This window comes from Oryctolagus cuniculus, chromosome 5 (assembly GCF_964237555.1).
Source record: "Oryctolagus cuniculus chromosome 5, mOryCun1.1, whole genome shotgun sequence".
Taxonomy (NCBI): domain Eukaryota; kingdom Metazoa; phylum Chordata; class Mammalia; order Lagomorpha; family Leporidae; genus Oryctolagus; species Oryctolagus cuniculus.
In genome coordinates, this window is record NC_091436.1 from 92,445,883 (window position 1) to 92,463,241 (window position 17,359).

The 17,359-nt window shown below is 37.9% G+C and overlaps 1 protein-coding gene across 3 annotated transcripts in view; it reads right to left on the reverse strand.

Moving 5' to 3' along the window:
* TTK (TTK protein kinase) overlaps positions 1–17,270 on the reverse strand; it is a 41,354-nt gene extending 24,084 nt beyond the window's left edge. The window contains exons 1-10 of one of the 3 annotated variants that reach the window (XM_008263144.4): positions 17,091–17,270; positions 15,399–15,539; positions 11,964–12,186; positions 11,531–11,637; positions 8,889–9,032; positions 8,305–8,419; positions 8,090–8,162; positions 7,912–8,006; positions 6,120–6,207; positions 4,871–4,991 (exon numbers count right to left, since the gene is read on the reverse strand). In XM_008263144.4, the coding sequence (XP_008261366.1) occupies positions 4,871–4,991; positions 6,120–6,207; positions 7,912–8,006; positions 8,090–8,162; positions 8,305–8,419; positions 8,889–9,032; positions 11,531–11,637; positions 11,964–12,186; positions 15,399–15,537 (1,105 nt within the window). In that variant the 5' untranslated portion in view covers positions 15,538–15,539; positions 17,091–17,270. Of the gene's footprint in view, positions 1–4,870; positions 4,992–6,119; positions 6,208–7,911; positions 8,007–8,089; positions 8,163–8,304; positions 8,420–8,888; positions 9,033–11,530; positions 11,638–11,963; positions 12,187–15,398; positions 15,540–16,472; positions 16,960–17,090 lie in introns of those variants that run through there. The other 2 variants (XM_051854520.2, XM_051854521.2) reach the window with 2 other exon arrangements.
* Positions 17,271–17,359: the final 89 nt, after the last annotated feature.

Consider the following 17,359-nt stretch of genomic DNA (forward strand, 5'->3'; position numbering starts at 1 on the left):
CAACTATTCCTTTCATAACACAATAAAAAATATAAAAACAAAATATTAGCACTGAGGAGAGTCAAGATGATGTAATAGGGAGGGAACTTACTGCTCTAGTCTAGGGGAAGATAGTTAAAAAAAAAAAAGTGGAGAGAGCTCAATCTCAGGGAAGAGTTGGAGAGAAAACTGCAGGAGACTTCAAGCAAATTAGAGGGACACTGTGGACCTAAGTGGAGGGTGTGGGCATGCACAACTCAGGACCCCAGCAGCCGAGAGCCTCAGCACCAGCTCTGAAGTGAGGTGAATCCAGACTGCAGCAGCTGAAGCCACTGGTGATAAAGGATCCTGACTATGAAAAAGGATCCTGACTATAAAGACACTATGGCTGCATGGGAGGGCAAAGGGTATGGTTAGGACTTTGGGCAGTCACTGTGGGGGCCTTCACATGCTGAGGGCTCCCTGATTCCCTGGTGAGGTTCATTGCTGCAGGATCCCTATTACACTGAAGACTCCGTGGATCCTTTGTGTGGTTCTTGTAGCAGTGCATGTGAAAACTGTACCCACTGGGACTAGCGCCTAGGAGTTTTCTCCTTTGAGGTGAGGAGGTGAGCATGAAACTACACCAAGAGTTGAACAAACCTTCCCTCTGATAAAAAAAAAAAAAAAAAAAAAAAAAAAAAAAAAGATTTACCACACCCAACTTGGGTGTCACTTTAGACACTCCCCTCAACCTAGAGCACGAACAGAGCTCCCTGACCACACCCAGTACCCGTTTCTGGGTATTCACAGAAAGAGCAGACACTCCACTAAGCCACAGAGGCACAGTCCACAGATAAAAGCCATGGGGGTGGGGGGTGGGGGGAGCCACCAAGTATCACCACAAATTCCTAACAATAAACAGCAATTCAAGAAACAAGAAAAAGGAAGACAACACAACGTGATGCTCCCAAAAGAACACATTTCAATACTAGAATATGAAGATAAAGAGATTGACGAAATGCCAGAAATGGAATTCAAAAAACTGATCGTATGATTACTAAGAAGTAATCAAATTATTAGAGAACATTGGGGAAACCCTGCAAGACATGGCACAGGCAAAAGTTCTTGGAAAAGATCCAGAGACACAGGCATCAAAGCCAAAATTGACAAATGGGATTATATCAAATTGATAAGCTTCTACACCTCAAAAGGAACATTCAGTAAAGTGAAGAGGCAACTGACAGAATGGAGAAATTAGTTGCAAACTATGCAACTGATAGAGGATTAACAACCAGAATACATAAAATGATCAAGAAACTCAACAACAAAACAAACAACCCAATTAGGAAAAGGGAAAAGGACTTAAAAAGGCATTTTTCAAAAGAGGAAATCCAAATGGCCAATAGACACATGAAATAATGCTCAGGATCACTAGCTGTCAGGGAAATGCAAATCAAAACCACAGTGAGGTATCATCTTACCCCAGTTAGAATGGCTTTCATATAGAAATCAATAAACAACAAATGCTGGGAAGGATGTGGGGAAAAAGGTACCTAATCCACTGTTGGTGGGAATGTAAAGTGGTATAGCCACTGTGGAAGACAGTATGGAGATACTTCAGAAATCTGAATATAGACCTACCATATAACCCAGATATCCCACTCCTGAAAATTTACCCAAGGGAAATGAAATCAGCATAATGAAAGTTATCTGTACCCCCATGTTTATTGCAGCTCAATTCACAATAGCTAAGACATGGAATCAATCCAGATGTGCTTCAACTGAAGACTGGATAAAGAAATTACGGGGTACGTACACCACGGAACACTACATAGTGGTAAAAAAAAATGAAAAAATGAAATCCTGTCATTTACAACAAAATGGATGAAACTAGAAAACATCATACTTAGTGAAATAAGCCAGTCCCCAAAGGACAAATATATGTTCTCCTTGATCTGTGATAACTAATAGAGCACATAAAAGGTAATCTATAGAAGTAAAATTAACTTCAAGATGCAGCAACTTTGAACAGCCCTTGTCTTGATGGTTGTGGAACAGTATTTTTTTTCATAGAATTTGTTCAACTCTTTACTTAGTACAGAGCTCATCATATATGTATAAAGTTAATTGAAAATAGATCTTAGTTAAAAACAAGAATGGGAATAGAGAGGGATGAGGAAGAAGGATGAGAGTATGGGTGGAGGGTGGGTATGGTGGGAAGAACCACTATAATCCTAAAGTTGTCTTTACGAAAAGCATGAAGTTTGTATTCTTTGAATAAAGGTTTCTGTAAAAAAAATTATCATTTAATATATGAGGATATAGTGAATTTATTCAAATTGCTTATTCTTAAGTGCAAAACTTACTGAACATTTGAAAATCAATGTAATTTTGCCATCATAAAGAAAAAGAAAGTGTATGGTTAACTCAATAGATGCAGAAGAAGGTTTTGATAAAATTCAATACTTATATTAGTAATATAAGAAACAGTTCTCAATTTATAAAGAATAGCTATAGAAATCTACATCAATCACCATACTAAAGGTAAAATACTGAAAGCTTCCTTTTAAAGTGAGGAATCAGAGAAGAATACCACATATTCTTTCTATTCATTACACTGAAGGTCATAGCAACTGTACCAAGGTAAAGAAAAGAAAGTTTATTATGAGAGTTAGAAAGAATAAAATTACACTGTTTTCAAACAAGATGATTATGTGCTCAGAAAATTTCAAATATACAGGAAAACTATTCTACAGTGAATTTAGCAATGTCACTATCTCTAACACCAATAAGTAAAACTCAAGCCTATGTTTAAATACTAATGAAGATTAGAAGATAAAATGCTCTTTTAAAAAGATAACAGTATCGCGGTCAGCACTGTGGCGCAGCGGGTTAAAGTCCTGGCCTGAAGCGCCGGCATCCCATATGGGCGCTGGTTCTAGTCCCGGCCACATGGGAGACCAGGGTGGAGTTCCTGGCTACTGGCTGCAGACTGGCCCAGCCCTGTGTGTTGTAGCTATCTGGGGAGTGAACCAGTGGATGGGAGATCCCTCACTGTATGCCTCTTCCTCTCTGTCACTCCGCCCTTCAACAAATAAAATGACTCGGAAGAATATGGAAAGAGAATAACATTGATGTTCAACAGTCAATACAACCATTTTAGTAATTAACAGCATCTACCAAAGCTGAACATATGCATGTCATGTGACCTAACAATCCCTCTTGGAATATACTCAGTAGTAATGTGTACCTATGTAAACCAAAAGACAAACCATAGCAGCATTATTCACTGTACAAAAACTGTTATCCATGTACATTTAGATAAACAAATTCATTCATACAGAAAACATGTTACAAGAAAACATTCATACAATGTAATACTATATAGCAATAAAAATCAACAAAATAGACACCATAAGAACAAGAATGAGTACATATGGAAGGAGAAAGGTATTGGGTAGGAGGAGATCAAAGAAGTTACTGAGTTGCCAACAGTGTTCCATTTTTAATTGAGTATTAGATACAAGTATGCACTGAGTTCTGATACTAAGTTGGGCTATATACTCCTGTGGACAGTTTTCTGACTGTTTTACTTCAAAATAAAGCATTAATGGTACAGAGTAGACACTCAACAAGCATTCATCTAAAAACACTAAATTAGGCATCAAATGAGTATTAATAACATCCATATTTGATATGGATAATTTTCTCAATTATATCAGCTTATAATGATGTTCCTTATAATCATTATAATGATGCAACCTCACTGGGACCTTGTCTCACTCATTTATAAATCCCTGGAACATTTATCACTGTACCCACATACTAGAAAATCAAACGTTTACTCATAAGCCGGTATACCCACATCCCATATCAGAGTTCCTAGATTTAAGTACTGGCATGGCTTCTGTGGGGAGCAACTGGGAGCAACTCGGACTAGACTAAGTTACTGGAATTAAGACTTATTCTATGCATCTGCTCTCCCACAATATGGCGCTGAGAAGGGAAACAGCTTCTACACAGCTGCCTCCAGTTCAACCAATAAACTGTAGGACCTGCTCCTGAATGGAGGAGAGCAGCATACTCGGCGTGTGGGTAGCAGAGTTGGGATTGGTGGAAGAGGACTATAAAGGAGGAGAGAGACAACATGCACCAGGAACATCTATCTGAAGGAACACCTGTGCAGCCCCCGAGAGAGCCGGCCGGCGGTGTGCCGCTCCCCTGCGGAAGTGGGGAATGTGGCAGGGGGAACCGCCCTTCCACGGAGGTGGAAGGGACGGTAGCCAACCCGGGAAGAACCAGCAGCAAACCCGGGGAGGGCCGAGCAGACGAAAGAACAGCGCAGGGTTCTGTGTCGTTCCTCCACGAAGAGGGGGAGCGACAGCTTCCAATTCCAGTTTCCTGCTAACGTGGACCCTGGGAGGCAGTAGGTGATGGCTCAAGAGTTTAGATCCCTGGATTGAATTCCAGTCCCCTGGCTTTGAACTGTCCCCATCTAGCTCTTGCAGGCATTTGGGAAGTGAACCAGTGGAAGAAGATCTCTCTCTCTCTCTTTCTCTCTGTGTCCATGTCTCTCTTTCACATAAAATAAAAGTAAATAAACTAAATGTATAATAAAAAGATGAAAAGGAGAAGTATCATATGAAACAGCTCCGTGTCCTTCCTAGAAAATACTTGTTAAATCAACTGAAAAGAAAACTCATTTCCATTGTATTTTCCCTTCACTCTTCTTTTAGGCAAACAAACTGGTCTTTGCTTTTCATACACACTACTGAATTGAACTAAAGTACAAAATGAAGGAACACAGACAGTCTCATGTCACAGTTCACGGTGAGGTAGTTTGCTTTCTCAAGGTATAAAGTGATTTTCTTAAATAAATAAATAAGTTAGTGATTTCTATCATTCCTACCTTCTAATTGAGTTAGAAGACTTGAGTCAGTTTTATTCTTCAGGGTTACTGATTCAGCAGTAAGTTCACAACTCTTTTCATCTGATACCAAAGGTTCCTTGGAATGGCTGTTTTGAACACTCTACATGAAAAAAAAAAAATCAAATAAAGTTCCAAAAGAAGTAGTAGCACTAATTTGTCTTACTGTTCAACATACTACAGTTTATCCATATAAAGACTATTAACAAAATTATCTCTATAATCATATATAGACTCACAAACTTCCTGCAAAGATTAACTGCCTGAATTATTGATTAGAGCAATAGGAAAGGTCATAATCTGGCCCATTTCAATTATAATAATATAACATATTATTATATTATTATGTATTATATTATTTCAATTATAATAATTATATTACTAAAAGGTATTTCATTTCAAAAGAGGTTAGAACGTTGAATCCAAGATAAAATAAGCATCATGATAAAAGAAAGGAGTTGAGGATTTTGTTTCTATTATTAAAAAATAAAGTACTTAATCACAAAAAATGAAAGCTTTAGTTAAAATTAATATTTGTATTAACACAAATACAAGACAGTAATTATTATAAACTCAGTAAACATTTCAGCACAATTATGCATTATTCCCTACGATAGCCTTGATTAGGAAAAATTATTCCAAAACAGAATCACGAAAGAGGCATTACAAAGAATATAAAATTGAGAAGACCTATATCTCAATGCCAGGGTTTAAGTAAAGTACAGTAAGAATAGTATAACACCAAAAAAAATCACAGGGCACCAGGGAATATAATTATTTCCTTCTGTCTTTGAAGTTCACACAAAATTATTTTGCCACAAAGGAGGTCAGGATTGAATACTTACTCCTTTGTCTCTGCACAGCACAATTTACTCTCATTTTTAGCTAAGACATCTGGTCAGAATCATAGGATTAAATACACCAGGAAACAAAACTGTGGGGCAATAGTGTCCCCAGCCATCACCAAACCCAGGCCAACTAATCTGCTTAAACATACACCTAATCAATCGTGCTTCATGATTGCTCTAAGAAATCCCTGAATTGTGTTCTACCATTTTAATCTTGGAGAAACAGTCTCTGTGTTTCAGACCTCTCTACGACTTCCCATTGGTGGTCCCAGACCTACTGGAACTACAGGAACACTGCTAGAGAAATAAACTAAGAAAAAACTTCACCACAAAACCTAGATCTGGAAGTTTTGCTTCATATAAAGACTTAAAACTTGAAATACCTTTAAATTTCTCAATTCACAGGAATCATTTCCACTTGATCTAAATCCAGGCACAATTAAATCTCTGCATTCTGATCCAGAGATCTGTCTAAAAGCCATAAAACAAAGCAATTTTAACACGTAATTTAAAATTAATATTTTCATTTTAAAGTTGACATTCTAACAAATATATATATATGTATTGGAAAAAAAATCTGTTAAAATGACTTTTTTTAAAGTGACATGATTCTAACACTTGTACAAAGGTGACTAAGTTAAAAAATTAAGTGCTGGGAAATGACATAACCAATAAAGAGATAGGTGACTGCTTATCTCTTCATTATCTAATGAGTAACAATCATAGTTAAGGTAAGAATGTGGGAAAGGAAAAGTGTGTAGGCAACACTACATTTCAGATTGCAAATAGCTTAAGGATAAGATCCAGAGAACAAACTCTTTTGTGGGCCTGCACAGTACTAGCATAATCTATCATTACAGGAACCAAGAAAATTGTGGGCTTTTTTTTTTGGGGGGGGGGTTGTTTTTATTGTTTTGGAGTAGGAGAAAATCTTCTTCATTCTTCATCTAGGTAATGGGAATGAAATGAGCAATATGAAATGAAAGTAGTTAAGATTCTGAAGCTTAACCTTGATAACCAAAATGCTCATCTAATGTTATCTGTCAAGATGTAATATAGGGGCAGAAGTCATGGCACAGCAGGTTAAGCCACCATCTGCAGTGCCAGCATCCCACATTGGCACTGGTTTGAGTTCCAGCTGCTCCACTTCCAATCCAGCTCCCTGCTCATGTGCCTAGGAAAGCAGTGGAAGATGGTCCAAATCCCTAGGCCCCTACCACCCACATGGGAGACCTGGAAGAAGCTCCTGGCTCCTAGCTTCTGCCTGGCCCAGCCCCAGTTGTTGCAGCCATTTGGGGAGTGAACCTGCAGATAGAAGATTCCTCTCTCTGTGTCTCTCCTCTCTCTCTGACTTTCAAACAAATGAGTAAATCTTTAAAAAAGGAGAGGAGAGGAGGGGAGGGGAGGGGAGGGGAGAGAGGAGAGGGGAGAGGAGAGAGGAGAGGAGAGGGGGAGATGTAAACAGGACTTTAATTATATAAGACATCAACTAAAAACTGTTTATAAAGTTTACTAACAAAATGATCCTCTAGAATCCAAGGAACCTTTTCCAACATAATACTATATATGGTGGTTATAGAGTTAAGAATAGACCAGAAAACTCTTTAGCTTAATTAAAATACTACTTAATAGACACCCAAACTGAGGAAAGTGAAACACACTGGAAGTGATGAACTATATCTCATGCCTATCTAATCTGTTCCAGTTCTAGACTCTGAGGCAAATGAACAAGTTAATCTTTCCCACTGACACCTAGTCTTCCATCGGAAGTAGCTGGAAAAGATAACGTATTTCCAGACCTCCTTCCACACCTGCTATGGAGATTCAACCACACTAGGAAGAGACTCTTACAGAGAGGATACCGTAAGTCAGAAATGTTCACACACCAGTTGGTACCATGTATGTCTGTGTGCAGTCTGTGAAGCTTCATGTTGACCTAACAATTTTTCCAACATGTTTCCTAATTTTTTAATAGCTCTATTAATGAATAGTTTTAATAGTGAAAAAGCGAAATAGTCATTTTCTCTACTAATTCCTTTGTTCTGATAGCATTTACAGATACTATAATACTGAATAGCAATTTAATCATAATTACTGCTACTCAGTAAAAGACTTTAAGATGATTCTGCCATCAAATACAGGCAACAAATTTAAAAAATTAAAACTCAAACATACCTTTTTGTAAAACTTGGCACAACTGAACCATCTATTTTCTCATTACAATCTGGGCTATTCAGAAGGTTAACTGGGACTCTTCCAAATGGGCATGACTGAAAATGTTTTGAAAGATTAAGTATATAGACAAAAATTTCACTTTCACTGCTTTAATTAAAGCAAATTAACAATAACTCACCCGTTTAGTTTTGGTAGCTTGTTTCAAGGGATTTCGATGGCTTATTTCTGCATCTTGTGGGGGCAAATTCTCTCTAAACAGAAAGAAAATAGTTTCAAGAGTATGAATGTATATTTCCACTTTAATGCTAAGCATTCCTATTATACTTACATGAAAAAGAAATGTGGACATATTGGTACAGATGAACATTTAAAAAACTAATTCTGCTTCCTTACCCATACAAAACCCTGGCTTTAGCAGCCTGTCCTCTGGTGTCACAATTGGTGTTCCTATTCTGTAAATGTCCCTGTGAGCTGGGCAATGATTCTTGGGCAGATAATACTGTAGGTGCTGCAAAAATTTTGAAACTACAATTAAATTTTAAGGACAGAAAATACACAAAAAAGTAATCTTTTAAATAAAAACATTCAAAAATCAATTTATAATAAATATTTGCCCCTAAGTAATATACCAACATGAAGATGTTATTGGGATAATTTTCTACTTCAAATTCCTTCTATTTATATAACTGCTTTCTCCAGGTAAAAGTACAGTCTCTACTTCTAAAAGCAAAACACCATTCTCTTCCTTAGATCAAAGTTTTTTACTGTTAGCAATGAGTTTGGTTAATGAAAAAAGACTTTAAGAGAGTAGTAAAACCTTCTCACTTCTAAATATCTCCCATCATTACAACTATTAATTTATTCTTGAGATTTTAACCAAGCTACATAAATGATATTTTTCTACAAAATACTATTCTTAATTTTTATTTGTAATACACCTACTACAGAAAAGTATATCAGCACACATTAATAGTTACCTGATAAACTTTTCTTTTCTTCCTCTGAAAGCAGCTGCTTTTTCTGAAGGTTTAAATTTTGGATGGCAATTTCCAGCATTTCTAATGGTACTGCTCCACTTTCTACAGCTTTATGAAGAAGCTGTCTACTTTTTTTGAAATTACCTAACAATGTAAAAAATAACTGTTATTTTATGGAGTAACCTTCATCCCCCCTAGATACTTAGTCATCAAGACCTAGACAAATTTTTAAAGACATAAGTAAAAATATTTCTTCTAACTCTCATGCATTTTATTTCACAGCAATTCTCTCTTACATATATAATCAACTCTTCTGATATCCATTAATGTCAAAATAGTTTGGTTGTATAATATGCAACCATTGTAGCTGTGTATTAGTTTACCACCATAATCCATTTTCAGAAGTAACAGAAGCATAATAAAGTGGTTACCAGGAGGAGAAGCCAAAGCTAACTGCAACAGTCAGAAACACAAAGGAATTCTAGAAGTTAATACAGTCCCAAGAACAGCAATCATATGACATTTTAATCTAAGCATCATTCATAAATGACATTCAGTCATCAAGTAAAGGCTGACACATTTTGCTAAAGGGAATCTTGTATCAAAAGGATTCCTATAAGTAAAAGTAATGGTAAAGATTAATCCATACTGTCCGACTTAGCTACACTACACTCAAAATGCAAAATAACTGAGAGACTATCAAAATCACTTTTCTGACTGCAAACAGGCTGCTAAACAAATTTTCTTTAAACTGTAAACTTACACAAATTATTTATAAAAATTAAATGTATACATCATGAACCTATAGATTATGTTATCAACATTTATTAGAGCCATTGAACCATGCTCTTCAAATGGCATTCAGATGCTTAAAGATGATCAAGACAACTTACGCTTTCTGTTAGCAACTCTTCTAAAATTCTGAATATATTTGATAGTGATTAAGCCCACATTTATGGAAGTAGTAAAATTTCACATATTGAATATTTTAGAACAAAAGAAAGAAAGGCTTATTAGATAAGAACTAGTAATTAGATAGCATATGAATTAAGATCATAGATCCCTTTTAAAATTTGATTAAAAATTATGGAGTGTCCTCCACACCCACAGAAATACGTACACCATGCTGTGCATAAGATTTCAAGGATATTATTATTTCCAAATAGCCTTTCCATCAACCCTGCTCTAAACAGTCACAATTTTGTGCTAGAGACTGCAACACTGCTGTAGTACAAAGTTTACTTTTCACAGACCACTCAATATATTTATGTGTCTACAGACTTAAAAATTCATAGCTGGTATTGAGGGGCCATGATAGAGGACCTGAATACAAGGAGGCTGAGTGTTTGGCAAGGTAGCTAAAACGCCACTTGGATTGCCCACATCTCACTTCAGAGCGCCTAGGTTTGATCCCAGCTATATTCCTGATTCCAGCTTCCTGCTCATATGCACCCTGGGAGGCAGCAGACAATTCAGGTAATTGGGTCCCTGTCATGTCACCCACGTGAAAGTCCCAGATCAAGTTCTTGATTCCTGGCTTCAGCTTCTACTACCCTTGGCTGCAGCAGGCATCTAGGGAGTGAACCAGCAGATGGGAGATCTTTCTGTGTCTACTTGTCTCTCACTTTCTCACTCACTCTCTGCCATTAAAAAACATTTTTTAATGAAAATATAATCTTAAAGGCCTGGCCACATTTACTCTTACAAGCAAAAAGGAAAAGTCAATTTTTGTAGGTAGCAAAGGAAAGCTTTGTTTCAAAATAACCTGATAAAGTATAAGACAGCCTGGAAAAGATTATTCCAATTACTAAGATTCAGAAATCTTCTGAAAAGGTAATAACCTGTGAGTTGTTAAAATCCTTTTCTCCAACCACAGTCCTGGGAAATACTCTCCAGTGACTAAGCCCTGCTTTGGGCACCATCATAGGGATAGCAGTAATATTTATCACTGGTAGTAAATGGGATCAGAGAACAGCAGAAAGAAGGCAGAAGGAAAATAGCAACACTAGGCCAGAAGTGAACTGAGGATACATACTAGGGCCACAGAAAATGAGGAAAAGAGAGGACTAATAGCCTGGCTAGAAAGGTCTGAAGATGTGACTGTTCTGGGGGTAGGTATTTGGCCTAGCAGTTATGTAAGCCCTATCCCTATCAGAGAATCTGTGTTCAATATCCAGCTCTGACTTCTAATTCAATCCTGTTCTAATTCAATCTCCCATTAATGCAGACCCAGGGAGGCAGCAGTGATAGCTCAAGTAATGGTTCTGGCCACCCATGTGGGAGCCCTGGACTGAGCTCCTGTCTATGAAACTGTAGCATAAGAAAAGCTTATTCAAGTTTCAATATAAATATATATCTCTTTCATCCTATAAAAACTCAGAAAAGAAGCCTTTTTCATTTGTAATTTCCCAAAACTAATTTACAGTGTAAATGCAGTGTCTATTTCCCTGGATTAGTCCTTAAAAGCAGAAAAGTTTAACAAACATTTATGCTTAGGCGGCATTCTCCTACCCCATACTCTTATCTGAGCAACTTCAATACTTTTTGCCTTAAATTTTCACTTCATATATATTATTTAATGTTAGTGACACAATAGAAAGCAATCTTTTATTTAAAATTTAGATTTGACATTTTCACATTACCTTGTGACAATTCAAACTGTGCAAAAGATACATGTACAAAAGCGAATTTCTTGCAGTTTGCTCTGGCCATTTGAAAGTAGTCGCGGGCATCATCTGGCTCTTGAATACTGTGAGAGAAGAGTCAGAATTACATTTTGAGGAAAAGAGCACAGCTACCTAAATTTGGTAACTCTTCATTCTATTTTCCTAAACACCCAGGATATTGCTTTTCTCTGTGTGTAAAATTACTTACAGATTGTTCTAAGAAATCTTTTTTGGCAGGGTGAAAAAAGTCTACTTTGTAGAAACACATACATCATAAAGACAGCTTACATTATTAGTACCTTGTTAATTATAATCAAAAGCATTTGGTCAAAAGATACAAATTTCCACAAGTAATCCAGAAATGTTTTCCTTATCTTTCTTTGCAATGTTGTTGGTTAATAATACTTACGCTTTTAATTCAGCAAATCTCACTTGAATTCGAGCAAAACTCTCATTTTGGCCATATTTATCTGGAGGAAGTGCTTCAATTGCTTGACTATAACGACCAATCAATTTATTTAAAAGAGCATCATTTAGGGGGACACTATTTTTCTCTAGTTTGAGCAAGAAATTCAACCAGTCCTCTGGATTATTTGCCATCAACATAATTTGGTTAACAGTTCCTGAGTTATCTGAATAAAGGAAACAAAATATATCACAACAGAAGAAAAACATAAAACAAGTACTAAATTGCATTTTTTCTTCAAATTATAGTTAAACATGTATACTGTCAGTGTCAATATATGAGTACATAAATCTTTTCTGCTACTTTTAAAATCTTAAGCAATTCATATAAATATAAGCAGCTTATTAACTATATATCTTTTATGAAAATGTATTGTACTCAAAAAACTATTTTGAAGGAAAGTAAAAAAATGTGAAAAATAAGTGGGTTTTTTAAGTAGCCCTTAAAAACTATATGTAGTATAAGAAAATTCTGTTATAGCAGCATAATTATAATTTTAGCATCCTAAATATCCTAAAAACCTAAGTCTCTCACAAAACCACCTGAACCAACTTTCTTGGAAAATTCATTAAGAATTAAGAAACTTATTACCCCAGTTCTAATATAACCTTCTTTATAATTGCACCCTTTCAACATTACCTCCTTATCCCTCACAAAACCAGGTTTATAAAAGAAAAGCAATCGAGGGGCTGGCACTGCCATGCCTTATCAAGTTTTGAGTCCCGCCTGCTCCGTTTCTGATGCAGCTCCCTGTTAATGTGCCTGGGAAAGCAGCAGAAGATGGCTCAAGTACTTGGGCCCCTTCCACCCACATGAGAGACCTGGATCGAGTTCCTGGCTCCTGACTTCAACCTGGCCCAATTCAGGTCATTGTGACTATTTGGGGAGTGAACCAGCAGGTAGAAAACCTCTTTCTCTTCCTGTCTGCTATTCTGCCATTCAAATAAATAAAATATATACTTAAAAAAAGAAAAACCATAAGCAACCAATATGCTCATTTTCTTCTCTAACTTATCCACATAGACACACGCTAATTTCTTGATTCTACAAACCCATACCTGTGCTGATCTAGGCCTTCTGAATGTATAGGATTTCTTATACAGGTCAGTTTTTTCTCTGTGAAACCCTAGCCTACAGAAATAGCAAGAATAATCTTCAAATATGATTTGCACAGTCATGTACTTCTTATTTTTTTTCAGTGTTAGTTGTTTTAAAAATGTAAGACTCCTACTCAGGATATTTTCACCATTACTCAGCATTATTAAAATCAGATCTCCCAGAGAAACTATTATTCCTTCTTATCAACTTCAATTACCTTCAATAAAGCCTAAATCTTTACTTTTGCAAAACAAAAAACCAAAAACCTATTTTTGCTTTCTACCAAAACAGTAAGTTCCCAACTGTGTTTATTCACTTCAAATTTAATGTGGTCTAATTTCATCTTAATGTTCCAGTTTCATCATCTACTGCTTTCCTCACAAATTTAGTCTGTGAAATGTCTATAAAATACATTTGCCCTGTTTGGCTTTGCAGATGTATTCTTTATGCCTCTGAATAATTCATTATTCTGTTTAACACATGCAGCATTTGTGTTAAACATAACAAAGATCATATTAGTATTCATATGATGCACTCATATGTAACACAATCAATTCTCATCAAGAAAGAAACTGATTTTAAGCAGTTTTGAGCCTTCCTCAATATTTAACATACATCTTCCTCAAAACTATCAATATAATGCTAAGTGTCCACAAGTTTCTTGTAAAGATTTATTTATTTATTTATTTATTTATTTATTTGAAAGAGTGACAGAGAAAGACAGAGATCTTCCTTCTGCTGGTTTACTCATCATATGGCCTCAGCAGCCAGGGCCGGGCCAGGCTGAAGCCAGGAGCCAGAAACTCCATCCAGGTCTCCCACATGGGTGGCAGGGACTGAAGTACTTGAGTCATAATCTGCTGCTTCCCAGGAGTGAGTATTAGTAGAGCAGCCAGGACTCAATCCCACACTCCAGTATGGGATACAGGTGTCCCAAGCAGTGGCTTAACTCGGTCTGCGTCATAATGCTCCCTGGCTTCGTGTTTAGTTTTGAGTGAGCTAATGATAAACCTTTTTTTTTTTTTTTTAATGTTTATTTATTTGAGAGGCAGAGTTACAGACAGAGAGAGGGAGAGACAGAGATAAAGGTCTTCCAACTGCTGGTTCACCCCTCAAATGGTGGCAACAGCTGGAGCTGGGCTGATCCAAGGCCCGGAGCTGCTTCTGGGTCTCTCTTGTGGATGCAGGGGCCCAAGCACTTGGGCCATCTTCTGCTGCCTTTGCAGGCATGTTAGTAGGGCGCTGGATCAGAAGTGGAGCACCTGAGACTCAACCCAATGCCCATGTGGGATGCTGGCGATGCAGGCAGAGGCTTAATCTACTATACCACAGCACTGGCCCCTAATGATAAATCTTTAAGCAAGTACTTAAATACCTTGGTGCACAACTTTGTTAGTGCAACACATAATAAAGTACGGTGATATTCTGTTAAGACTTTGCTTGACATAAAATTCTAATTTTCTAGGTTATCCCAAAGTGAACCTAGTCTACCACTATGACTAAATCATAGTCATAGTTTCTTCCATTTATTTTTAATCCCTTGGCCATTCAAATGTTAGTATAGACAAAGGCCACGATTCAAATGACCACATCAAATTGAAATATTAAGAATCAGACTTCAGAGCTACTACTTTTCACATATCGATGGCATTAAATTTGGAGCACTTTCTTTCATTTATCACTCAACATTTAAGTGTCTACTACATGCCAGGCACTGTTCTAATTTTTGTGAATATAACAAAAGAGATTAGAAACCCTGATCTCATGGAGCTCACACTCTAACAGAGGAGAAAGACAATGAACACCTGAGCATACAGTATATCAAGTGTTTAGTAGCACAGAGAAAAAGAGAACTGGGAAGCAAGACAGGGGACACACCCACCTCAGCAGGTTGATGGGACTAACAGGTTCTCCAAATCAAAAACTGAGTGCTTAATGTTAACTTTATTTATAAATTTAACATCAAAGAAAAGGAAATGCAAAGATGGTATATCTTAATGGCAGGCCTATCAGCAGAAGTACCTGACAATATTGGAAGAGATAAGAGAAGTACCTCAAGCACACTCTAATAAATGATCTTAGGCATCTATTTTATAGAAAGCAGAAAACTGTGGAATACTCCCACACAAAATGGTTAAAATAAAGTGTTCTCTGATGCGAGCATCACTTACTGAGAAAACTGCTTTACCTTAACACTCAGTGGTTTAAATACTTCATTCCTTTACCTTAGAGAACACTCAATAAATAGTTATGACTTTTTGAAAGAAAAAAAAACCTCACCTGTAGTATCAGCAGAGATTTTATTCAAGCTTAGCTCATCCGTTAAGTCTTCATTTTTAAATTTATTTTTTATATCTCTTACTTTGGTCATTATGGAATCAATTGTCAATTCTTTGCCACTTAACTCCTCAGCCTCCATTTCTAAGGAAAAAAAAAAAAACAATTAATAGCTTCTAGATTTACTAGCAGCAAAGGAAGAAAAAAAGAATCAACTCCCAATTAGCCCTTTAGAACCCAAAAGAGGACATAAAGCATTAGTTTTATGAACAGACCTAAGTGCAGATATTATTAGGGTAGTATTAGTGCAGCTATGTGCACAAAAACAATGGACACATCTTTGTAATTTGCCAAGGTTTCAAGAGGGTTCAATCATTTCTTCCCAATACAACCTCAATGCAGGTACACGCTGGAAGTCACTGCACAACACAAAAATTACATTCCCGCCGGCGCCACGGCTCACTAGGCTAATCCTCCACCTTGCGGCGCCGGCACACCGGGTTCTAGTCCCGGTCCGGGCGCCGGATTCTGTCCCGGTTGCCCCTCTTCCAGGCCAGCTCTCTGCTGTGGCCCGGGAGTGCAGTGGAGGATGGCCCAAGTGCTTGGGCCCTGCACCCCATGGGAGACCAGGATAAGTACCTGGCTCCTGCCATTGGATCAGTGCGGTGCGCAGCCGCGGCGGTCATTGTAAGGTGAACCAACGGCAAAAGGAAGACTTTTCTCTCTGTCTCTCTCTCTCTCACTGTCCACTCTGTCAAAAAATAAAATAAAATAAAAACATTCCCTTTGAAAATTTTCTTCTATGCACTTGAATGCCTTGCTTTAGTATAAGCAGAGACTTCATTCAAGCTGAGTTCAAGAGTAAGGTCTTCGCAATTAAATTTATTTTTTATATCCCTCACTTTCTCCATTATGGAATCAACTGTCACTCTTTTTCTTTTACAAAATTATTTTCTCTGGGTCATCTGAAAATTTAAGTCATTTTTTTAAAAAATTGATGCTGTGCTTGGCTTCTCGCAGTGGCCGAGAAACATAAAGAATCCTTTTGGTAATGAGAATTACCACTCCTTTATTCACCTGCTTTCCTTGAGTAAATCCTCACTTTTTTTTCAAAGTAGAATATGGACAACATCACAGGCTTTTATCGGTACTTGGGATTCAGCAGGTTTGTTCTTGCACGCAGGGAATCGTGATTCACTACCCAGTCGTTTTAATAACAATGTACTGTTTCCTACAGTGCTAAGGATTTTCTAAACTCCATGTTGGTATGTGGGCAACAAAGTGCAGTCTTCCTGTCCGTCGCTTTTGTGATTTTTCAAACATAAACCTGGTAACCAGGGTCACCGCTGTCAGCACGCCTCGTTCTCGAGTTTAACCACGAAAAGGGACGAGAAAGTGGGCAGCAAGATCTCACTCCGCCTCTGAAATCCCGAGTGGACGGTAACTGTCAGAACACACCCCCACTTGCTGACAATTCTAACCCACCAAGTACGAGAGGGGCGGACTTTGAGGATCCCACCTCGTACGCGGCTGCTCCATTGTGCCCTCTTTTCGGAGGTCCACACCCACTTCTTACTTCCTCAATAACATCTTCCACATCACCCCCACCCAGACCTACGCTGGCGACGAGACTTCCCCTCCCCCTCCAGCTGGTTCAGCCGCGCCCTTCGTCATCCACCCAGTTCCGAGACGCACCTGCCTCGCCCCGACACCTCACCGACCAGAGATGCTAAGAGTCCACACACCGGCTACCGCCGTTCCTAGGTGCGGCCGCGAGGCAGAACTCACTCCCAGAAGGGCGCTGCAAAGAAAAGATGGAACCCAAATCTCTCTGCGCAAACACGTTTGAATTTCCGCGCCGTCGTCGCCGCGTCCTCCTATTGGCCAACGCGAGTCACGTGGCGGCTTCCGTTGTGATTGGTTTCCGTGCTTCGGCACCGCCTCTTCCCTTGCGCTGCGTCCGG